Here is a 22996-nt window from a genome sequence, read left to right on the forward strand (position 1 = left end):
CTGAATTGGGATATTTTGTCAAAATCAGTTCTAGTTGGAGACAACTTTGGTACTGAACTCGATCATTGATCTAAACTTTTGTATATCATCCATACAAGGAAAATAAGTTATTTCTATTTTAATTGACTTGACAAAGCACTGAAAGCTATTAGATGGCACAGTTCAAGAACCTTAAGCAGTTATCATATGTGAATCAACCATGTATGTATTCATCAGATAAAATTATAAAGGTTAAATTTTACATTACCTCAAATTCTCTTAGCTTCTGAACACACAACGTAACTAATAATTAATTATTAATAATCTACCTTGACTTCAATCCACAAGCCCAATTTTGAATCATGTATCATTTAAAACATCAAAGCATAAATATCAAACCATAAAATAGTTCTTTGTCAATTTCAGTGTAGTGTTCAGAGTTGAAAGACAAATATGAATTTATAAGTTCTTTCACACACATGCTGCTGTAGTGTAAGAAGGGAAGCCGATAATTCAACCAGACACGATGTTGTGCTTAAAAGGTTTATTGTAAAAAGATGTGGAAATGAAAGGCTGAACAGATGATGGTGGCTGAACTGGTAGATGACAGGCTGGAGACAGAGTGGAGCAGAAACCCAGGTAGTGGTTATGCACAGATGTGATCCACACAGTCCAAGGGGGTGAGACAGGAACCAAAACCAATCCGAGGTCCAGACCGGAACAACAAGCCGATGAGGTGTCCAGCGAGAGCAGGGCAAGTAGACAGTACACACAGGAAGACAGGGAGGCAGGAGGTGCACACAACACTGGAAAGTAGCTGGTGACTGACTGGCTGTGAGAGGTTGGAGTAAGAAGGCCAGGTCCAATGAGTCTCCTGTGATTAGAGCCAGTTTGTGTGAACGAGTGGAGCAGAGCAGGAGGAGGAAAACAGCCAGCTAGCCCAAGAAAACAGCAGACAGGAGGCAGGCTGCATGACATGCTGCTTTTCATTTACTGAACTTCTATCACAGAGCCATCAGCAAAAGAATATCTGTGAGTTAGCTGGTTGTGTCCTCTGTCCATGGCTGCCTTAGTCTCAACATCACCGGTCAGATCGACCCTCTGGAGCGTTTGGCGCCAAAGGAAATATGCAGGTAGAAGTGGCAGGCAGACCTTTGTCTGGATATCGGTCAGGAATCCACCTTTGGTTTTATTTTCCAGCCATCAGCCTGTCCCAGTTATACTTTCTATTTTATAAATGTAATCATGCACGATGTGGCCTCATCACTAAGTGCCTGACTTCCCGTCTGTCTGCATTAAAGTGATGTTCTTACTCACTGTTCGCAGAGGTTATCTAACTGTGTAGTCTGCTGGTCATGCACATTACACAGGGAATGAGTAGAACTGATGTGTGAGGACGGATCTTTGAGTCTACTTCTCCGGGTCCTATTTTTCTTGGAAGTATTTATATGCCATAGTTTAAAGGTTTACTTTTTAAAGAAGGCTGGTAATTATTTTATATATATAAAAAAACTTTAGGTAGAAACACATCCTAATATCCGTTTAAACTGGATTAGTGTCTTCCTGAGTCTGATGAGGAGGGATGCGCCTAGAAGCATTTTCAGTTTTAATCCAAAGGGAATCCGCTGTGGCTGTATTATTTATTTATTTAGGTTTTCAAAATCAAGTGAAGTTATCTTGACAGGAAATACAAACTCAAGGCACATTAAGGAATATATCACATTCTGCCATTTCTCACAATAAAGACCATGTTTTTGAACAAGTAGATACAGATTAGGTAACACCTGGTTACGGATTTTAACCGACTGAGAAAGGTGAGGATAAGCAATACTAGGTTATAAAAAAAGGCAAGACTATTGTTTAACAATATTTTTGAAACACTAAATACAGCAAAGTTACAAAAAGAAAAAAGGAAAAAAAAAAAAAAAAGAAAAAGAAAAAAAAAAGAAACAAAATCCCAAACGGTGTCTTAAAGACATCGTAATCAGAACTGAGTCATACAGGCCAGGTTTGACCCTTCTGTATCTTTGCTGTTTTCATACACATCTCAAACTAAATCAGTTTGAATGCCGAAAAGGACCTAAAAATATACTCTTTAGTGATTTTACAAATATAACGAAGGTTTCAAAAATCTTATTTGTTTTAAAGAATCCCTGTTAAAGCTAGGAACAGCGATTTTTCTGGAAGTTTCCCCATGTCCATTTTTTAATAACCGCACATGCGCAATAACAGCAAGATTGCTCTTCTGCTCTTAAGGGAGATTGCATCTTAAAAATCTCCCAGTCTACTCTGGTCTCTTTACTTTCTAGTGAGTCCTGCATCTTCTTCTCATAAACATGAACGCAGTTTGCTCCTTGTGACTCTCAGCCCTGTTAAAAGTCTACGGTGAGAGCAGCGGAGCTACAATGAACAGCTAACCGCTAAGCTAACCGCTAAGCTAACCGCTAAGCTAACCGCTAAGCTAACCGCTAAGCTAACCGCTAAGCTAACCGCTAAGCTAACCGGATACATAAACACTAGAAGTGCGCATGTGCAGCCTGCCAGAGGAAACTAGGGAGCGAGCACGGACACTGGCGTAACGTGAATGTGTTTTTACAGGCCCACAGCTTTCACAGAAATTTTTTTTTTAACCTCCTTTTTGTGAAAACACAATGTATTGACTACTTTCAGGATGGAAGGACGATTTTACCCAGTATTACGAAAAGAGTTTCGGAACAGGATTACCAACTATAGCTTTAAGTGTAGACTGATACTGATTAGATTTGATTAATTTAAGTATTTTAACTCATTTAAGATAGAATCCAGACACATGAAAAACTGCATCATTGACAGTGAGACATGGTTATGGTATTCTCCATGTTGTTAAAAATAATCTTTCGTCTTTCTTTTCATTTTTTTTTTTACCCAAAATTTCTCCAGACAATAAATGTCCAAGTGGCAGAGGCTTTTTTTTTTTTTTTTTTTTACTGGTTATTCAAAAACTTAATTACTTACTGCATGGTGTTTATTGTTATTTTCTGTTTTGATCATTTTACCCTGGTGTGAATCTGCATTTGATTCCATTAGCATTTTACATTGCTGCTGGGGCATGTGGATTTCCCCACTGAGGGACAATAAAGGTTATTTCTGCTCTAATTTACCAGACAAAGCGCAGAAAGCAAGTAAATGGCACTCCAGGAGACAAGTTTCTCTAAGCTGAAAATAATTCCCAATGTCAAGATATATATATATATATATATATATATATATATATATATATATATATATATATATATATATATATATGAATTTCAGCCAATAAAAGGATTTCCAGCACATTATGAAGATCCAGGCACGAAAGCATGTTGTAAAATCTCAACTTCAAGCAACTCTCAACACAACCAGAGAATCAGGGACTGCAGGTATGTATACTCACAGTCAATTTTAGAGAAACATGATTATTGCCTAAATTATTATGAATGATGTTGATTAATGTCTGGATGACAATGTTCTGGTTTATTTGAGTATTTTTTCCATGATATTCTACACAACTTTTGGACAGTACACTAACTGACCCACAGACCAGAATGAATAAGATTTGATCCAGACCGCATGGTGGGTGTCTGCCATGTGGTCTGCATGACCACATGGCAAACTCTAGTTTAGGCTTTAGCAGGACTATGCTATGGTTATGGTTGTAGAGATTCCTGAAAACAAACCTCAGATGCTCCAAGATTTGATAAGAGTAACCCTCCAAGTCATTTGCACTCTCTTGCTCTAGAGGACCAAGTACTCAATAGACCCAAAGAAAGCATCAGATACCTTACAATTAGCTTGGAGCCAACGAGAATGAAAATGCTTTTTTTCTGTGACAGTGTTGATGATCTCAGCTGAGAGGACTCAATCAGGCGGAGAAGGCAGCAAGGGAGCACCAGCATTGGCATCACAAGAGACAGAAGCGTGACTCTGTTAGAGTTGCTCTATTTTCGCAGGAGGTGTTGTCGATGATCTCTATGTTCGGCTGGTGAAGTTTTTTGTAGTAGCTGATAGCTTAAATAAAAAAAGCTGCATGCTCCTGACTTGTCTTTATGTTATTGGACTTGACTCAAGTTGCATATTCAGAAGAATACACAAATGCAGGACGCTAAAAAAAATAATGGGACTTTGAAGAACAAAAACAAAAAAACAAAATCTTATTATATTTCATGAGAACACAGGGCCAGAAGAAAATAGATGCAGAGAACCAAACCTGAAGAGGGGAACAAATCCAAAGTAGTAAACATTTGGCAAATACATGGGTTAACATAGTGTAACTTAGATTTTTAACACAGATTTAAACACAAAAAATCCTACATCAAATCCTACAAAAGTTCAGAAAATCTCAAAGCCCGTGTGTTTCTGTTTGACCTTTGTCACAATTTGTCATGTTATGCACCTAAACTACTGTATTTATGTGATAGCACAACACAAACTAGAACAAACTTGTGCAGTGGAAGGAAAATGACACCTGGTTATTAGTTTTTATTTTACAATTCTAAGTCTAAAAGCTGTAGTATGCCTTTGTGTTCAGCCCTACTTATCTCTTTAAATAAACAGAAAAACTATGGCATATCCGCAAACCTTGTAAAACAGGACAAGGAGTCTACATTAGATTAAAGACAAGATTACAAGACTGCTTAAAATTTTCCATTTTACTTTTTTTTCTCATTCAGGGTTGTAATATAATTGCCACTGTGGTACCAAATGTGACAACAGCGACAGAACCAAAGTGGCCTCTACACCACAGTGGTTTGTGCGCGTCTCTAAGTGTGCGTTTGTACTTTCCTTTTTCCAGGAACGTTTTGAAAATCTCCTTTGTTTTTCCTTATGTCGTTTAGCCTTCCATCACTGAGTCATCTTCGAGATTGTGAGGAAAATCACAACTAAAGCAGCATTTTACTCCCCTCAAACGTGGCCTTGATGTCTTTTACCTTCCAAAATAATGAAACATTAGAGTTTTTTCTGAACTTGTAAAGTGAAGGCTAGATTTCTTTTAAAATATGTGACTGACAGTCTGCAGAAAAATGTTTTTTTTTTTTTAGTCTTTTATACCTTAGTTGTAGTGTTGCCATGGGTACATGGATTGTACGCACTTCTCCTGCAACACAACCACACCCAAATTCACCTTTTCTGTTGTATTAACACAATAAATATTTGTCATAGCAGCTAGGGAAATTCAAATAAACCCATTTGCATATATATAAGGGGCAGTGGAAAAAATTTTTTGTCAAATGATGTACACAGAAATTGGTGTAGATGTTGCAACAGAGAGCAAAGAGGACAAATTATTAGCGTACAGCTGCTAAGAAATACTGTTCTGGATCCTGTTTAGTTTAAATTGCTTTCATCTCATGTACCAGCATCGCACAGCTTTGGAAAGCAGTCAAGCTCTGCAGCCAAGTGGGACGGCCTCTCGACTGCAAATATCATATCCTGGAGTTTGACGGGCTCATTTAGGTCTGAAATGTGAGGATCTTTTGCCCACGCAGCCTCCCTGAATCCCTGCACACACATCGGGGATGTGCTTGGCATTGTCTCCAATGTGTCAGCAGCATACAGTCACAAATGTTGACCACTGGTTGTTGTTTGCGCATGCGGGACGCTATTTAGAAGTTATTAAAAATCCTCTTTTGTTTATAATTTCTGTCTCTCCCTCCGTGACGCCATTAGCAAGGGTGCAAATGCTCTCTGTGAGCAGGAAGTAATCAGCATTTTGAGTACCCTTCTTAATGCAGGTTTGCCTCTGGATAGAAATGGAGAAGTACTGTACATGTGTATCTGTCATAATAAGGGGACCACCAGGACAGCGCCTGTGTTATAATGGAGCTAAAGAGATGTAGGTGGCTACATAATGATGCATTACAGCTGTCAGGGCTATGGTTTACCATGGGGCTTAATTACAGCAGTCTGCGTGTTCATGATATTTTCTTGTGCAGCCGCCATAAACCATCGCTCGCGTCCATGTTGACTTTGAGAGAAATGATCTTAGTTCTTAGCCTGCTTTCTAGATTTCAGGATTATAGAACTAATAAACCGCTTAAGAAATCTGTTTCTACTGTTTTTCTTTTAAGTACAAGGAAGACCAATATGATTGTTTAAATAATTGTTACACTTTTTACCTTCTTACACATGTCTTTTGTTTTTATGTATCTTCATCACACTTAAAACCTTTCAGATCATCCAAAAAATGTTAATGTGAGACAATGATAGCCTGAGTAAATACAAAATGCAGTGCAGGATGATTTTACTCAGGATTACCTGTAGCTTTAAATGATGATTTAATTCACTAAGGTAAAAAGTTATCCAAACTAACCTGGCACTATGAGAAAAAAAGTATTTGCCCCATTAACCTAGTAAATTATTGTTCCACCCTTGGCAGCGACAGCTCCCATCATCTTTTACAGTGCTGTGGATGAATTTTGATTAAATGTCCTGTTTAAGGTCCAGCCACAACATTTCACCTTTAAACTAGGCCACTGCTCTCCAAACCCTTTGTTTTTTAAATTAAATTTCTTCTTTTTGAGCAGTTCAGAGATGGACTTGCCAGTGTGCGAGATCCAGATTGGTGCCGCAGGTTACTGCTGCAACTAAGGTTAATTTTGTTTGTTTTGGTGTTCTTATTCATGTTATCCTGATTCTTGATTGTTTTTCCAGCTGCATTGTCCAAGTGCACTTGACTTTAAGGCCACAAACTGATGGCCCACGCGCTCATTTAGCATTTTCTGGTAGAGAACTGAATCCACAAATTTAATGAATTTCAGCAAGTCAACCAAGTCCTGAAGTGGCGAGACCATCACACCGTGTTTGACGGATGGTATTTTTTTTAATGTGTTATTCTTAAGCCCAATGTAACAAGACACACACCTTCCAAAAAGTTCCCCATGTGCCTTATCAGTACACAGAATATTTAGCCAGAGGTTTTTGGGTCAACATACGTTTTTTTTTTTTACAAACTTAGGACAAACTTTGTGGTTTTTGTTGATATGCTCAGCGATGTTTTAGTTTTGGAAACTGCCACGGACGACTTTTTAGCCCAGCTTCTCTCTTATTGTTGAATTCTGAACACTAAAGATAAGTCAGACAAGTGAAGCCTGCACTAAGCTGGCTATATGTTGCATGATTGTTGTCTGTCTTTACAACATCTGTTATCATGAAAGATCGGTTTGATGTGATTATGCGACAGCAAGAAGTCACGTAGTCTGCCTTGTACCATTGAGCAGTGTGACTGGAGAAGTTCAAGTCATGTACTTTTTTTGAAGTTGCACAGTTTGTGCCGGGCTTCAGGCGCTGGTCTGACTTGTTGATGAGCTCTTTTCATAGGCTGGGAAGTCCTGGGAAGGATAATCACTGTTTCAAGTTTTCTCTACTTGTGTATAATTGTTCTCTTTGTGCTTCGCTATAGTACCAAAGCCTTAAAAGAAATTAATTCCTTCAGATCAGGCTTGGGTTTGTTGCTTTAGAAATCCTTTTAGTCTACTTCTATGTTGACAGGCAGGTTCTACTATTCTCGTGATGGCTTCTGCATGCGGTAAGTGAAACTGAACCAAAACACGGTTTTAATCCCACTTAATGCATCATTTAACAAGGGAAATAATTTTATTTTAGATGGAGCCAAGTTGGTTCAGTAGATTTTGTTCTGCTCAATAAACCGAACCACCATTTGAAATCTGCATGTTGAATTTAGTCAAGCTTTCTATGTCTGCTATTAAAGTTTGTTTGAGGATCTGGAATATTTCAGCATAATAGAAAAGCAGCAACAGAAGAAATCATTTAGGCGGTAAATACTTTTTACCCCTACCTAAAGTGCGACTTAACTACTGCATGCAGCATTTGTGATTCCACCTCCTGCAAAGACTGGGTGTAATTAAGGCATTTCATATTCCCATGACCCAAAACAAAATAACAGACACACACGTTGATGTGTAGACACAGAGCACTGCGAATCTCCACAGACTTCCCATTACTGTTTTCGTCACAGTATATGTTACAGCTGCAGCTGAGAAGGAAAAAAAAGACGTATTGTGCTGTCTTGTCAGTCCCATTATCCTGCTCGGCTTGTCGGGTGACAGATTTTATATCTCTAGAACATTGCTCTGACTGGATGTAGGCGCTACTTTCCACTCAATAAATGTTTAGACTTTGATGGGCATGAAATAGGAAAGAGGACTTGCCGCTGAAACTGCCCTTCACTTCACAGACACAGCTCAGCTCGCACATAAAGACAAGTATTGCCACATGCATGTGCAGCATGCGAGGAAATGCATATATAATGTTGGAATGTGTCAGCGAAGTAGATCAATCTGCTGACTCCTTCTCATATGCACCAGTTTTAAGAGACAGATACTCTGTATGTTTTTTTATTTATTTCTAAAACAACAGCAATATATTTTATTGCTTTAAAGGAAATCTTTTTCACAGCGAAAATAATTCAAATTAAAAACAATATTGGAAAAACTATGGAATATTGTACATTGACTTCAGTGAACACAAGTAGGACGTTTGGGCTACAGTTTTTACATTCTTTTCTGCAGCACTATCTGTCTTTTTCAGCCATTTTTTTTATTTTTTAACACTCACTTTGATACAAACGAGAGGTAAACAAGTTATATTCCTGCAGGCTCTGACGTAATTTACAAAGTGCATGTGCTCACAAAAAAAAACGGACATTATAAACGACAATCAGGCAGCTTTTGATGATAATAGCTTTAGAGATGTACGCCTTGACAAAACTAAAAAAACGTTTGTTTCTGTGATCACCAAGTGGGTGAGATAATACGACAAGCAGTCAATGCCAAGAAATGCTGTGTGCTTTGTAGTAGCATTATGAGAAGGAATCACCTTTTTGAAATCTTAACAGTTGTGTCCATAATATTCGAAAGATGGTAACATTATTAGAACTAAGTAATCATTTAAACTAGTTCCCACATGCTGTTTGAACAATTGCACTTCCAAGAATAAGACAAATTAAATATTGGCAAATATAATCTAACACAATGGGACAAAGTGTTTTGAGATAATTAATGAAAAAGAAGATGGAATTTATTTGTCCTCGTAATTATTCAGTGTTGTACTGGAAAGATATGTGCACTAAAAATAGTTTTTATCTGACGTATTTAACATTTTTGTATCTTTTAGTTTAGATTTTTCCATTATTTAAAACCCCACAACTGTAACATGTCAATGGATGGTCATTGGATATTAGTGTTGCATTATGAGATGTGAGCTGATCTGCTGTTATTCTTTTCAACCAATCATCACTGCCATCACTAGTTAGTCTACAAAGCCTGACAATTATCCTTAGATGGCTCTTCCTTCCTCTTTACTCAGGTAATTTACACTTGAACAATTTGCTGCTACTGACTATGAATTAGTTTGTCACAGAGATTGCAGTGAACAGAATAGACTGTATTTGCTGTGTCATTCTATTACCAATTCTTCTGTATTTTAATACAGCACAAAACTCAAAAAAGGTTTGAGACTAAACATTTTGGGTGAATTGTTGCATTAATGTCCTATGAAATACACTGAACAGACCTTACCAACCTCCACGGTTCAGTAAAACCATATTTCTTGTCATTTGTGGAAGTCTTTTTTTTTTTTACCTGCTTTACCCATTTAGAGACAAAGAACTGTTGCCCATTAATCTTTGCAAAATAGCCAAAGTGTCAAGAGCGATGAGGTTATAGCTGGACTAAAGCGCAGACAGGAATGCTGGAGCCTCATGGCGAGGAGACGATTTGATGAAAAATCTAACAACGTAGAGGAATCACAGCAAGATAAAGCGGCGAATAAACTGGGTTGCATAACGTGGGATCCGACAAATTGAGAAAATGACCGGGCAGCTTGTGCAGAGAGGAAGAGATGAGAGAATAACCAGGAGAACAAATGAAGGTCATCAGATGATCATAGGTGACAAGTGAGAGCAATGAAAGCAGAGGCAGACAGGGAGAAAACGCGTATAAATAGGAACGAATCAAGAACTTAGAAAATAGCTCGTAATAACCAAAAGGAAAAAATTTAACAGAAAGAAATTAATAAGTAGAAACTGAAGGGCTAATAACTAAAGAAAGCATGATCCAGGAAGCTAAAGACAAAAACCCAAGGATGGTGATCCAAAGCTCAGACAGGTTGTATGGAGAGAATCTGAGACCGCTGCTTTTCTGTCTTACCACAGATTCTCAGTTAAATTCAGGTCAGGACATTCCAACATGTGAGTATGTTTTGATCCAGCCTCTTTCACTGTAGCTCTGGCTTTATGTTTTGAAATGCTGTTCTGCTGTTCTGCTGGGAGCTGAACCTCCCCATTCATCCACAGCTCCCATGTTTCTTCTAAAGAAAAGTGCCCCTACAGCATGCTGCTGCCACCACCATGTTTCACTGTGATGATGTGGGATGTGCAGTGTTACAATCTGGCCTCCTAAAGCTTTTATCATGTGGGCCAACTAGTTCAGTTTTTGTCTAATGTGACCAGAGCATCTTCTTCCACGTGTTTCTGGTGTCTGGCTTTCGGGTGTAATAGTTATCCTGTCTACAGATTCTCCCACCTGAGCTGAGCTGCTCCCCCAGAGTTACCACAAGCCTCTTAGCTTGATGTCCTCCATGCCTGTCTTGTCCCCTTAGCTGGATAGTCATGTCTTGGTAGGTTTGCAGTTGTACCATACTTTTGGAGTGCCCACTGGACACTATAGCTGGAGACACTGACACTCAGCTGTTAAAGAGCTGAAGAGCTCTCTCAGTGACAGACTGCTGCATCCTGGATGTTCAAAGGAGCGCTTCCACAGGTCCTTCCTCCCAGCTGCTCTTAGACTTTATAATCTCTGCTGCTCTCAACAAACTCAATGATTGTTTAAAACATGATAAGGGTTGCACGGGTTCTGATTTGATCAAGAATCATTTACACTGTCACTCAAAAGCTGATGTACATTTCCTCACTTTTTAGCTTCTCTGTGGGTCTTTGTTTGCACAATCATGCATATTGCATCTTCTTACATCTTTCTGTAAATCGGCGGCTGTCTTTCTTCTATTTTAACTTGAACATTGCATTTTTACTCGAATATGCAGTATTATTTCTTAATGATTGCGCAGCATTTTTTCTCCTTTTTGATAAGTTCATTCTCTCCTGCTTTACAGCTTAACTTTAAATTATGTTTTTATTCATATTACCTTATCTAGTTGGTAACTCTGGTTAATCCTGTCTATTTATTTATTTATTTTTTTATTTTTTTATTTGTATATTTGATAGGGACAAGTATGTTTCATGAATCATGTCAAACACTATACAACATTTTAGCTAAGGCTAATTCTCAATGCCTGTCCCATTGCCACCGTCACGCCCGAATTTCACCATAGTGGGACATTAAGGGTATTTTTATTCAATTTTATTTAAACATGAGATTTTGTTGTATAACCTAGCCCTGCTTTAAAAACTCCTCCACAGCCGTATACCTGACCTGTCGGCTGCGTTCCCTGCATAAGTGCATAACTGAAATGTTTTCAACATCTCAATTATGCACTGCTTCAAGTTAGTTCAAGTTAGTTGATCTCTAAAAAGGCCAATAAAACGCAAAGGAAAAAAAAAACGTTTTGTGGAAATCTGGAAAAAAGTTCAAAAGTTTCCAAAATACTTTGAGGGTTAAATGGGAAATAAAATAATGATGCGACTCAGAGACTCTGACTTCCTGAGGCTCTGAAAATACTGTCTTTGGTTTCCAGTAAAGTTGAGAACCAGCGATTGCTCGCAGTCAAGTTAAATGCCTCATCCAACAAACATTATAATCTGATGACAAGATTAATTATAAACTAAAGGGCTGGCTGTCGCCGCATCTCTTAACATTAAAGCCTGTTGAGCCTCCTCTCTGAGCTTCTGGGTAGGTTTTCATCATCTGTCCAGCAAGGTTTAATCTGGTTAAAATGCAAACTGAAGGCATTACCTTTCTTCACCCCTTTTAAAAAAAAAAAAAAAAAGACTGTCGAGGGGAAACTAATGGGCAAATCAGTGTCGGATCTCTGATGACGGCAGCAGAGATGCAGGATAGAGAGAGAGAGAGAGAGAGAGAGAGAGAGAGAGAGAGAGAGAGAGAGAGAGCTGTTCTGGCAGATGAAAAGAGAAGATGATATTGCCACAGCACTGGGGGTATTAGAGAAAGTCATTACTGTCCATCATCAGGCAAATGCCGACATGTTTAAGGGGAGATGAATGGCTTCATTGTTGGTCTTTTTGGAACGGCAGCTATTGAGGTTTCATATTTCACTTAATATTTGATGTATGCGAATGGCTGTATCGATGTGTGGGTTTAGTGGTGATTGACTGCTTAATTATTTGTGGCTTTAAGCGTCTGAATATCTAAGCGTCTTTTTTTAAAAAAAAAGTTTTTAAAATGAGGAAGATCACGTTTGCGTTTTATCCTCAAAGTAAAGGGATTTTATTTCCTCCCTTAAGTTGCCCTCTGCATCTGTCCGGTTAGCCTTTCTGCTTTTTTATCTTTTATAACAGAATCAGTTCTTCTGAGCGCTGGATGAGAGGATTCATAGGTCAGCAGGATGCAGGTTCACCAAGCTGCCCGGAGAGGAGTTATTTGTTCATCTGTTCCTTCAATGCAGCTGGGCGGGAATAATAAAAAAAAAAAAATGTTGACATTTGAGTTTAAAATTAAATTTCACTTTTTTCTTTACGGTGAAATAACCGAAAGTGATGTTGGTTTATTTTGTGTGTGTAAGAGGAAAGCACACTAATCATTATTTCACAAAATCCAGATTAATCACTTTTAAATCACACTATTGATCATTTGTAAACGGATAAAAAGGAGCTATGGAAGAAATTTCCAAGTCATTAAAGGAGTCACGACATCAGCTCTGAAAGTGTTCCCATATGTGACAGAGCATTGTCACAATGGGCTCCATAAATTATGAGCACTCGTAAAGGTTTACAAGTCAAACTAAAGCTCATGTACAATGCTCTCCTCATTTATTTCAGTGTAATTATTAACCCATTAAAACATAATTGTCTTTTTTCTGAATCACCAGTAGCACCCTGAAAATCTTCTTTGAGGTAAACGCCACTAAACAATTGTAAGCACACCTGGGTCACGTGCCACAAAAATGTGACTTTAAAGGTTTATTGTAGGAAGCGGTGGAGGGGTTAGATGAATTAGGTGTGGGTATGGGTCTCGTTAAGAAATGATTTCAAATCAATTTTCCACATCTGAAGCTCAGTGCTACCATCTGCTGATTAAAACACAGCGCCCCCCGTGGACAATATAGGAACTGCAGATTTTCAATTAAACAAAGTACATGTTTTTTTCAATAATTGTTTTATCATTCTCTTCCTTTTATCACCTCTTTCTTTCACCTTTTCTTTTTTTTCTTGTTTTTCCTTTCCTCTCCTACTTTCTCATTGTAGTGTCCATATCATTTGACATATTCCCTGCATGAATCATAATAAAACTATTCACATTCATTCAAGCGGAGCACTTGACCACTTGTGAAAGTCAAATCTGATGAGCTCTTTTTGCCATTAAGACAACAATTCTTACTGCCACATTGCCAGACAGGACACTGCAAAAAAAAAAAAAAAAATTTTTTTTTTTTGAATAATGATAATGCATTTAGCCACCGGGCCGGACTAAATTGTTCGGAGGGCCGGAACCGGCCCGCGAGCCGTATGTTTGACACCCCTGGGTTAGATGAGTTGGGTGTGGGGCGCCTGGGCAGACTTGCCTGGAGGAGGAGACTCAGTGTAGGAGTGCAGTCTTCAGCAAATGGCGTTTCAAAGCCCACCCGGGACTCCCCAGATGGAGCCGGCCAGAAAGAGGAGTGGAGGGAGGAAGATATTAGAAAGTATGGCTGTGGGTGACGAGATGAAGAGGAGGAAGAGGGATAAGGTGAGATGAGGCTGAGGGTGAGGAAGGGTGGGTTGAAAGAACGTGACAGACTGTGAAGGATGGGTGAACTGGGCGTAAATAGACTGCTGTGTAATCAGAGGTGTGATGGAGGCACGGCCCGTCTCCAGAGCCAAGGCTAACTTCATTTTCAGACTTCCTGGTCGCTGCGGCGTAAAGGTGACAGATGCGCCGCTTTCTCCAAGGCCCTCTTCATAATGGGAAAGACCAGTGAACATTCCTCTGAAGTAAATTAGATGTTTGTGGGTCTTCATAAGACGGGAGATGGTGACAAGAAAAAGTGCTGCCTGCCCAAATCTACAGTCACAATAATTAAAGTTTTAAACAGCTTGAACTGTGACGGACTGGGCTGGATGAGGACCTGTGTTTTTTTTTTTTTCCCTACCACACGCAGTGAGAAGGATGGAGGGGGAGGGGGATATTTAGAATGGCCGTAATTTATTACATTAGGGATCAGGAATAAAAGATTTAAGACATTTTACTAATTTTTCCAAGTAATGGGGAGAAATATACACAGTGGTATTTTTACTTGATGAATACTTTACATCCTGTTATTTATATTAAAGATAATACAGTTGAACATCATTGTCCACTTCCAAACATTGTCCTGATGATCATGTGTTGAGGCTAAAATCACCTGTTACGCTGCAGTGCTGAAGGTTTCTCTGCAGTTTTCTTCCTTCTTCCAAACATCATTGCTTTGCACTTTGCTTACCTGCTTCTTCCCTGACCTGTTCGCTAATTCACGACATAGACAGCGCTGAAACGTATCAAGGCCTGAATGGCAATAAAAGATGGTTTGGCTCTATCAGTGGCTCAAAACTGTCCCGTCGCTTTCGGGAGAGAAGCAGTTGTGTAAGCAGACATGTCTGCACGCGTTAGACCAGAGCGCTCGGACAATGACCTAAAGTTTTTAACCCCAGAAAGAGCAGAACATGGAGCAGCTCCAGCGGTGAACAGGGATTTCTGATGTCTGCGAAACCAAAGGTTTTCAGGCTGTGTTTGATGGACAGACGAGCTAACATCAACGTGTCACTTTGACACCAATCACGTTTGGGTTTCTCCCACCGACATGTCCAAATTCTCACAGAACACAGCTAAGAGTGCTTTCTTTTGTCTTTTGGCACTTCTGACCTCTGAACAAACCTAATACTTCAATTTGAAAGAAGAGCACACTTTATTAAAAAAAGAAAGGCCAATGACAACTTTGTTTTTTAAAAAATTGATATTTTCAAATTATACAAATACTATGAAGAAATGCTTTCAATACATTTAATGATTTTTATTCAGCTTTTCCTTTTTTTTTTTTTTTTTTTTTTGGTTCAAACAGTTTTATTAAGTTCCATGTCCGAAAACACAAAAATATGTTGCAAAAAGTTAAATAAAGCATCAAACCATATTTACCAAACTGTAACCAGCGCTGAACTTGGGTATGGATAACTTGAGTGCACAACACAATGGCTGCCTAAAAAAATGCATAGATTGCAAATATAGTCTATAAATGATTTATTGTGTAATTTGCCCAGTGAGGAAAAGTGTGAGACCTATCAAACCAGCATCCTGTCCAAGGATTTACAAGCACTCAGTGGTACGGCTAGTCTGCCTGTAATCTGCTGCAGTCATGAATGAATGTTGGTAACAAGGACTTTAATTTGAAGACCTAAAAATAGTATCTACTCCAGTTCTGACCCCCATTCTTACTTTGTCATGTTCTAGCACTTCCATTTTCTTCAAACAACTGGATATTTTATACAAGTGATCTACACAATAGTTGTGTAAAACATAACAACAGTGAAAGGATGCAACGGGAAGTAAGACCAATTGAAACAATTCTGCTCTAAAAGATTACATATGCCCTTTAAAATAGCATAATGCATGTTTTAGTGAAAAAACTGCACAGTTTCTGTTGTTACGATGTTTGAAGGCTAAATGTTTTGACTGTTTTGGTAAAAGCGTCTTGATTTTCACGCTGACCTTTCTTGTGTAGACGTTGTCCATCCGCACTGCAGCTGGATAATTGAATTTAAATTTGTATTTTGACTGATGAGTAAAATAATTTCAGAATCCTAGCAGCTGTGGATGAGGTGTTGTTCAATCAGCAAACCGGGTCAATGTGTGCGATGTGAAGGCCATCATGTGTACAGCTGCAGTTCTAGGTTTAAGATTTGTTTCCCATTTGAATAGAGAATGACAAAAATATGACTTTTAACACTTTTAGCTACTGGAATATAGTCGAATTACAATTGTTTGAGTAGCTCTGTAAAAATGTTCATTGAGATTAAATATCTTCCTAACAGCACTGTGTGCTGTTTTGTGTTGAGCTCTAACTATTCAACATCAGTTTTCTTTTACTGATAAAATGTGAACTCAACAGTAATTTTATAATTTAACAGTAACTCTGTATTTCCAGTTCTCAATTTATTTTCAGTGTTCTAAAAATATAGGTTCAGACCCAAGATAATATGTTATAGACTCGCTCCCCGTGGCTGCCAACAAGTTGATGAATTAGAGCAGGGATTTTAGCTTTGCACCTGTTTGAATCATATGGGTGTGTGTTAAAGGTTCATACGGTGCGCAGCGCTCAGTCCCAGCGGAGCAACATGTACAGTCCTGTGCAAAAGTGTTTATTTGCTGCAGAGAAGCCAAATAGGTTGATGGGTTTACACTGACAGTGGATGCTAAGGGTTACTGGGGGTCCTGTAAGGATTTTATTCACTTCCTCACAGATCTTTGAGCCAGTACCTGAACATTTTCAAGTGAATGTATTTTAAATGAGTTTATTATTCACTATATATATATATATATATATATATATATATATATATATATATATATATATATATATATATATATATATATATAAATTATAGTGTTTAATAACAGCACCTCTTTCAGTAAATTACATGTAGTTTTTTTCTGCAATGCACTGATTTACTATCCCTACTGTACTGCTCCTATTGTCCAGGGTGCTGGAATGAGCTCTAGTCTCCACCTGCCGTCCTGCAGCGTAGAGTAGCTACAAGAAGGGATGGATGGATGGAAGAATGCGTTGATAAAAACCCCTTGAAGCTCTATACTTGAGAACAGTAGCTTTAGGTGGGGTAACTGATAAGATTAAAAAGTTAGGTTCAGATTAAGGTCATGATTTTAACTGAGGATCGGGTTACTCAGCCCTCTATTAATGGAAGATAGAGCAGCCCGCTTACAGGAAATACTGTCTGAACTTGTGTGTGTGTGTGTGTGTGTGTGTGTGTGTGTGTGTGTGTGTGTGTGTGTGTGTGTGTGTGTGTGTGTGTGTGTGTGTGTGTGTGTTTGTGTATACTCTCTGCTCAGTGGACAGAGTGGAGAGCAAGTTGATGTGACAGGACAATAACTGTTCCTGAGGCGTGATTGCAGATGACTCGGCTCGCTGCAGAGCGCAGGAACAGATGAGAAGGGCAACTTCTGGTGGGGAAACTCATCAGTGAGTTGTGTGGCACCACGGACATTTCCCAATGAGTGGTGCTGGCAACAAAAGAGGGAAAACTACATGCGCTACACGTTTTGAAGAACAAATATTTCAAAAATGCTCTCATTCAGAGGCACGCTCAGAGATTGTTGCAGTACATTTATCTCAGCATGGAAAGCTTAAAAGAGCATAAATCATTGATAAAACTAATTAATATACTAGTACCATCCACCTTCTGGATATAGCTAAGCACATAGTTTGCAAAGGCAAATGTGGATTTGTTCTGCAGGATAAAGCACTGATCCTGCACAAATATAGAGCTCACAGATTATGTTGTGTTACCGACAAACTACTGATGTTTGGTGTGTCTGAGCCTTTGCCTGCGAGACAAAGAAAGTGGCGGTGAACTTCCTGTCCAAAAGAATGAAAGCAAAATATTTATGCCGCCATAATCTTTTGACTCTGTGTCATATCCTTTCTCTTGTGAAAACGAGAGGCCGGCTAGTCATTCTGTTGACTTTCCACTTCCACTGCATACATTTTGTGATATAAAATGTCTTAAATGACGCTACACGCTGCGAAATGTCTACGCGAGCAAACACTAATCAGCTGTCCAACCTGCCTTTTGTAGATGTGCATAGCCTGATTTATTTATTTTTTCTCTTCACACAGGAACCTTGGCAAGTCTGGGCTCAGAGTATCGTGCTTGGGACTGGGTGAGTCCTCTCTGGCTTTAAAGTTTTACACACCCTGCATCCAAGTCTTCCTCATCTCTGATCAGGCCGCCAGTTCTGCTGTCAAATATGTGTGTTTGTATCAAGGTTGTGTATGCAAACTTAAAATCACATTAACTTACAATTCAGCTTGCTTTGACTTGCTGTGTGATCTCGTTTGGCCGTCTGAAGGGATCTTCTGTGGGTTAAACTCAAAATCAGAGATTTCTGTGCCTTGTTACAGTTGCTGGTAAAAGTTTTCCCCTTATCACACAGGAAAGTCAAAACGACCACTGCCAGCTCTGCTTCAGTATTTAGCATCACTGTGGGAAGAAGACAACAGACACACACAAATAGTCCCCTGTGCACCATCCCTATTTCTGTCACCAGGAAGACATTTCAAAAACAACAGCTGAGGGATGTGTGGCTACAGAAATATGTTTAACCAAATACCTCCCGTCTCTTACTGAACGAGCTCTCCGGTGTAATGCTCAGACTTAGATGGAAAAAGTGACATGCGAGGATGTCGGGGAGGACGTAGGGACTGGAACATTTATCCCAATATCAAGATATCACTTATTGTGAGTCTGAATGGTCTGAATGGGATTTTATGAGCAGTTGAAAAGATTTTAACTGTAATTTATATCTCCAATTTTATTAACATTATTTTAAATCTACGTTCTAAGGATCACCACCGTGTCCAGCTTATTGTAGCCTGAATCATTTGTTAGGTCCTCATTTTTAACCAGAAACTCTTTGGGCCTAGTCAAAGTGGTTTAATCTTTGTGGTTTTTGTGCAACTGGTAAATAAGTGTGTTTGTTTCAATTGTTAAACATCGCAGATCAAATCACATCACGCAACACTGTCATTTTTATATATGAAATACTTTTTGTAAAATAACTAAATGTAGCCTAATCTTATGCCCCAAAAAATCTCCAACATTGGTCTTCTTCACTGTGCATGGAGGCAAGGTTAACTTGGGTCATTGTCCAGTCTTCTTTGTAACAACTCCCGCTGCTTTAAACGTTTTAATCATCACTCTGACTATAGTTATTGTGAAGTTGAGGTAGGTTTCTTATAGCTATGTCCTGAATTATAAGGACTAGTGGAAGATTTTCTGGTCCTGCACAGTTTGACAGATGCTAATTTGGCGCCCTCATCAGCAAAATTGACCAATGACAGGTAACAAGTGGTGCCACAAATTTAGGATAATCTGTTGTCCAGCCACTTCCACAGCTGTTTCTTCTTCCTCAGCCCTCTTTCACTTTTGAGAGCAGGTGTTGAATAACAAGAGCAATAACACACTTGAAGTCCTTTTAGTATAAATCCCTGCTGGGCTTTACTGACACGATTCAGCTGCAGCAAAAGCCACGCCTTCTGGCATCAACTTCCACGGTAATACTCTTTAGCCACTGGCACCCTAGGCTTATGCCAAAAACTGGCTAGCTGCCTTGTCTTTTTTATTGTTGCAGTCAATCGTCTCATTTCCTGTTTTGCATCCAAGAAACCTTCATTTAAAAGTCAAGGTGTAGGCAGCATTTCAGTGTCAGAGCTGCCAGCACTCATGAGGATCTATAACAAGCCCACATCCCACACATCAGATCAAAACTTTGCCTCCTCGTGGGACTCTTGCTTTAGCTCGCTCAGACTGGCTGACCTTCAGCGGATACTTCAGTCAGAGTCTTCGTAAACTGCTCAGACACTCGTTTTTCCTCCGTATACTCGCTACTTTCTCTAAAACCAGACTGACATCAATTAGGGAATCCAATCTGCTGCTCAACAAATGTGCAAATACACTGCAAAAACGCAACTAAAAATAAGTAACATTTTCTTAAAATTAGTGTATCTGTCCTTGATTTGAGCAGGTAAATAAGATGATCTGCCAATGGAATAAGATTTGTGCACTTAAAATAGGAGCAATTCATCTCCATCATCTTATTTCAAGTGCAGGATGTCTAATTATCTTAATTTAGGGGTCAAAATACTCATTCCATTAGCATATAAGATTATTTACCTGCTCAGATCAAGGACAAAAACACTGTGTTTAAGAACATTTTGCTTATTTTTAGATCCATTGTTGCAGTGTAAGTGCTCTTTTAAAAGAGCTGTCGTCTGTTTTCTCGGGAGCTTGTGAGGAATCCTCAGATTAGTCTGACAAAGTCTTTAAAGCTCTGAAAACAAACAGCATATCAGTTTGCCTTGCGCTTACCAGGAGTACAAAGGAGGCAGGGTTAGCATCGTGTTTATTTTGTCACGGTGTAATGTCTGGCTCCGGGGACATCTCTGAGCACCGACACCCCAGGCGGTTGGTGCCAGTCTGAGAGGTCTGGTTGGAGCTGCTCGGTGCAGAAAAGGTCAGCCTGATGCCTGCAGGCGGCCGCATGCTGCGCCTTGACCAGACATGATGCTGGCAGGGGAGACGAAAGCCAGGGGGGATAGAGTATGATGCTAAATAGGGTTTTTATTGCGTCTGTGGAAAGAGTCACGCCTGGATGGATGAGGCTTATTTGTGTGCTGTGTGGGTGGCATTAGAGCGGAGGTTTTCTTCCCATCAAAGTGTATTTTCTCTGCAACCAAGGCCAAAGGTTTTTCCTTTGCTGGTTTTGTCACAGAATTTGCCTCTGAATGTTTGAATATTTGTTTTGTCCCTGAGAGAGCAGCTTTCTGTTGGTAAGCATTCAGCTGACCTGACTAGACTGACCCACGTTGACACAGAACATTCACATCCAAACTGCGTATCTGTTGTTCAATTAGCAGCACTACTGGGACTGGTATTATGCCTACACTGCACAGTCCCTTTGAACTCATTATCAGTCTTGGCTGAAAAGCGTTGTCATCATTGCAGCTCTCCACCTACACGCTTTCCTGTTTTGTGTTGGCAAACCTACACCCAAACATGCATATGAACCAACAGTTCGGCTGAAAATACTCTAACTCTGACAAATAGACTTGTCTATGGATGCATTTTTGCAGACAAAAGGTTACTTTGGTTATTGTGGGTTTTTGCTTTCGTTTTCATTGAAACATGTATTATGCTGTGCGTTGTTTTCTTTCTGTTGAACTCCCAGTGCCTCGCAAAACTATTCACACCCCTTGAAGTTGTTGTCTGGTTACGGCCACGATGTGATTTATTGGGACCTTGTGTAAGATGCATGTCTCACATGCCTTGACTTCCATTCATTTCCAACGAACCCTAACCCTACATATGGCCTAACCCTGACCTTAACCCTAAACCTAACCATTATCAGTACATACCTAAACCCACCCTAATCCTAACTGACACCGTAATTCTAAACCTAACTCCAAACCCAGAAAAGAATGGGGGACCAAAAGACGGGCCTCCACGGGAGGCAAAGTCCGGACGGCACCAGGAAAATAAGAAAAAAAAAAAAAAAAAAAAAAAAAAGAGGATAGAGAGAGAGAGAGAGAGAGAGATAGATAGGAGAGGGCAGAGATACAGAGATGCATAGATATATACATATATACAGATATATACATATACATAATATATATATTATATATATATATATATATATATATATATATATATATGAATATATGAATATATATATATATATATATATATATATATATATATATATATATATATAACATGACAAAATGTGTTGTAGGGATATATTATAAATACTCTTGCAAAGTAATTTACAACACTGGCACTGAGTATGTGTCACTGAAACGTTTAATTTTATGGTAAGAAATTCACTGAGAGGCACTCATCAAATAATGAGCCACACATTCAGTGGCGCTAAATCATGACTCAGCAATCTGTTTCTTATCCTCGCTGGCTCTGTGAATGACGACCAGAAAATGTAACTGTCGACAGATTTGCACTATTTTTTTTTTTTTAGGAACCAAACCACAGCTGCATGATGACGCTTAGAAGGATACACTCAGCAGCTTCATTTACATAAGATCTCTTCCTCCCAGAAAACCTCCTCTCATTGCTGCTCATAATACCCTGCAGCCACTTTCCTCTCACTATTCAGCAGCCATAAATCTGGATATTCAGTTTTTATGTATTTATTTATTTATTTATTTTTATTTTTATTTTTATTAAATAGTTAATAAGAGTTGATTTTCAAAAACTTTTTAAAAAGTGACATACAAAGGGTATTGGACAGTGAAAAAATTACCCCCCATAAGCATAAGTGGTTGGAGTGGTTGGTAAATCCAATGTGCAGAAAAGGCTGAAGGTAATTAAAAGGAAACGAATTTGATGAACCCAATAACCCAATAAAACCCAAAAACAAAGAAAACTGACAAAGTGCAAAGGGTTAAATCAATTAATCAACAAATCTATCATCATCTATCACCTGTGTTTCTGTGTCGCCGTTTTGTTTACACCTGTCAAGCTAATTAAGTTGGTGCGGTGACTTTATTCTGAAATTCACCGGAACTTCATCCTGTCTAGTGTTTTCTGTTTAGCTCGTGAAATTCAGGAGTTTAATCTGCTGCAGCATCTGGTCAAACCTCTTTTAGTGGATTTTTTTCGCAGCGCTGTAAGGCCTCGGTAACTGGACCCACAATGTGAGTTGTGAGTTGACACATTGATTTTTAATTATCTGGGTTCCTTGCAGCGCCGGCACTGTAACCGCGCCACATTGAATGTGAGCCTGGTGTAAGAGAAGAAGAGAAGCTCACAGGTTCCATGGTAAAATTTAACAACATCAGTGGATGTGCTGAAAGAAAAAAACAGAAATCAACCTGAAGCTTTGGAGACTTGGTCTAACGGATTGACTGTGATCAGTACAGAACATTTTATATTTAAGGCCAGGATTCCTTTTAACTCAACCTGCCATGAAAATAAACATGTTTAACGAGAATGAAGACCGTTGCAGCGCGACCGCCTTCACAAATAAGGGGAGATGTTCCTTGTTTTCTGCGATCTAGCTACATTCTGATAGGCTAGAAATGGTTC

The 22996-nt window shown here is 39.0% G+C and overlaps 1 protein-coding gene across 3 annotated transcripts in view; it reads left to right on the forward strand.

Annotated features, from left to right (window-relative positions):
* The window catches only part of kcnab1a (potassium voltage-gated channel, shaker-related subfamily, beta member 1 a), a 136469-nt gene that overhangs the window by 69699 nt on the left and 43774 nt on the right, over nucleotides 1-22996 (forward strand). For all 3 annotated transcript variants that reach the window (XM_012874811.3, XM_012874810.3, XM_012874812.3), the window contains exon 2: nucleotides 18016-18059. In XM_012874811.3, the coding sequence (XP_012730265.1) occupies nucleotides 18016-18059 (44 nt within the window). The remainder of the gene's footprint in view (nucleotides 1-18015; nucleotides 18060-22996) is intronic.

Source organism: Fundulus heteroclitus, chromosome 18 (assembly GCF_011125445.2).
Source record: "Fundulus heteroclitus isolate FHET01 chromosome 18, MU-UCD_Fhet_4.1, whole genome shotgun sequence".
NCBI classification, from domain to species: Eukaryota; Metazoa; Chordata; class Actinopteri; order Cyprinodontiformes; family Fundulidae; genus Fundulus; species Fundulus heteroclitus.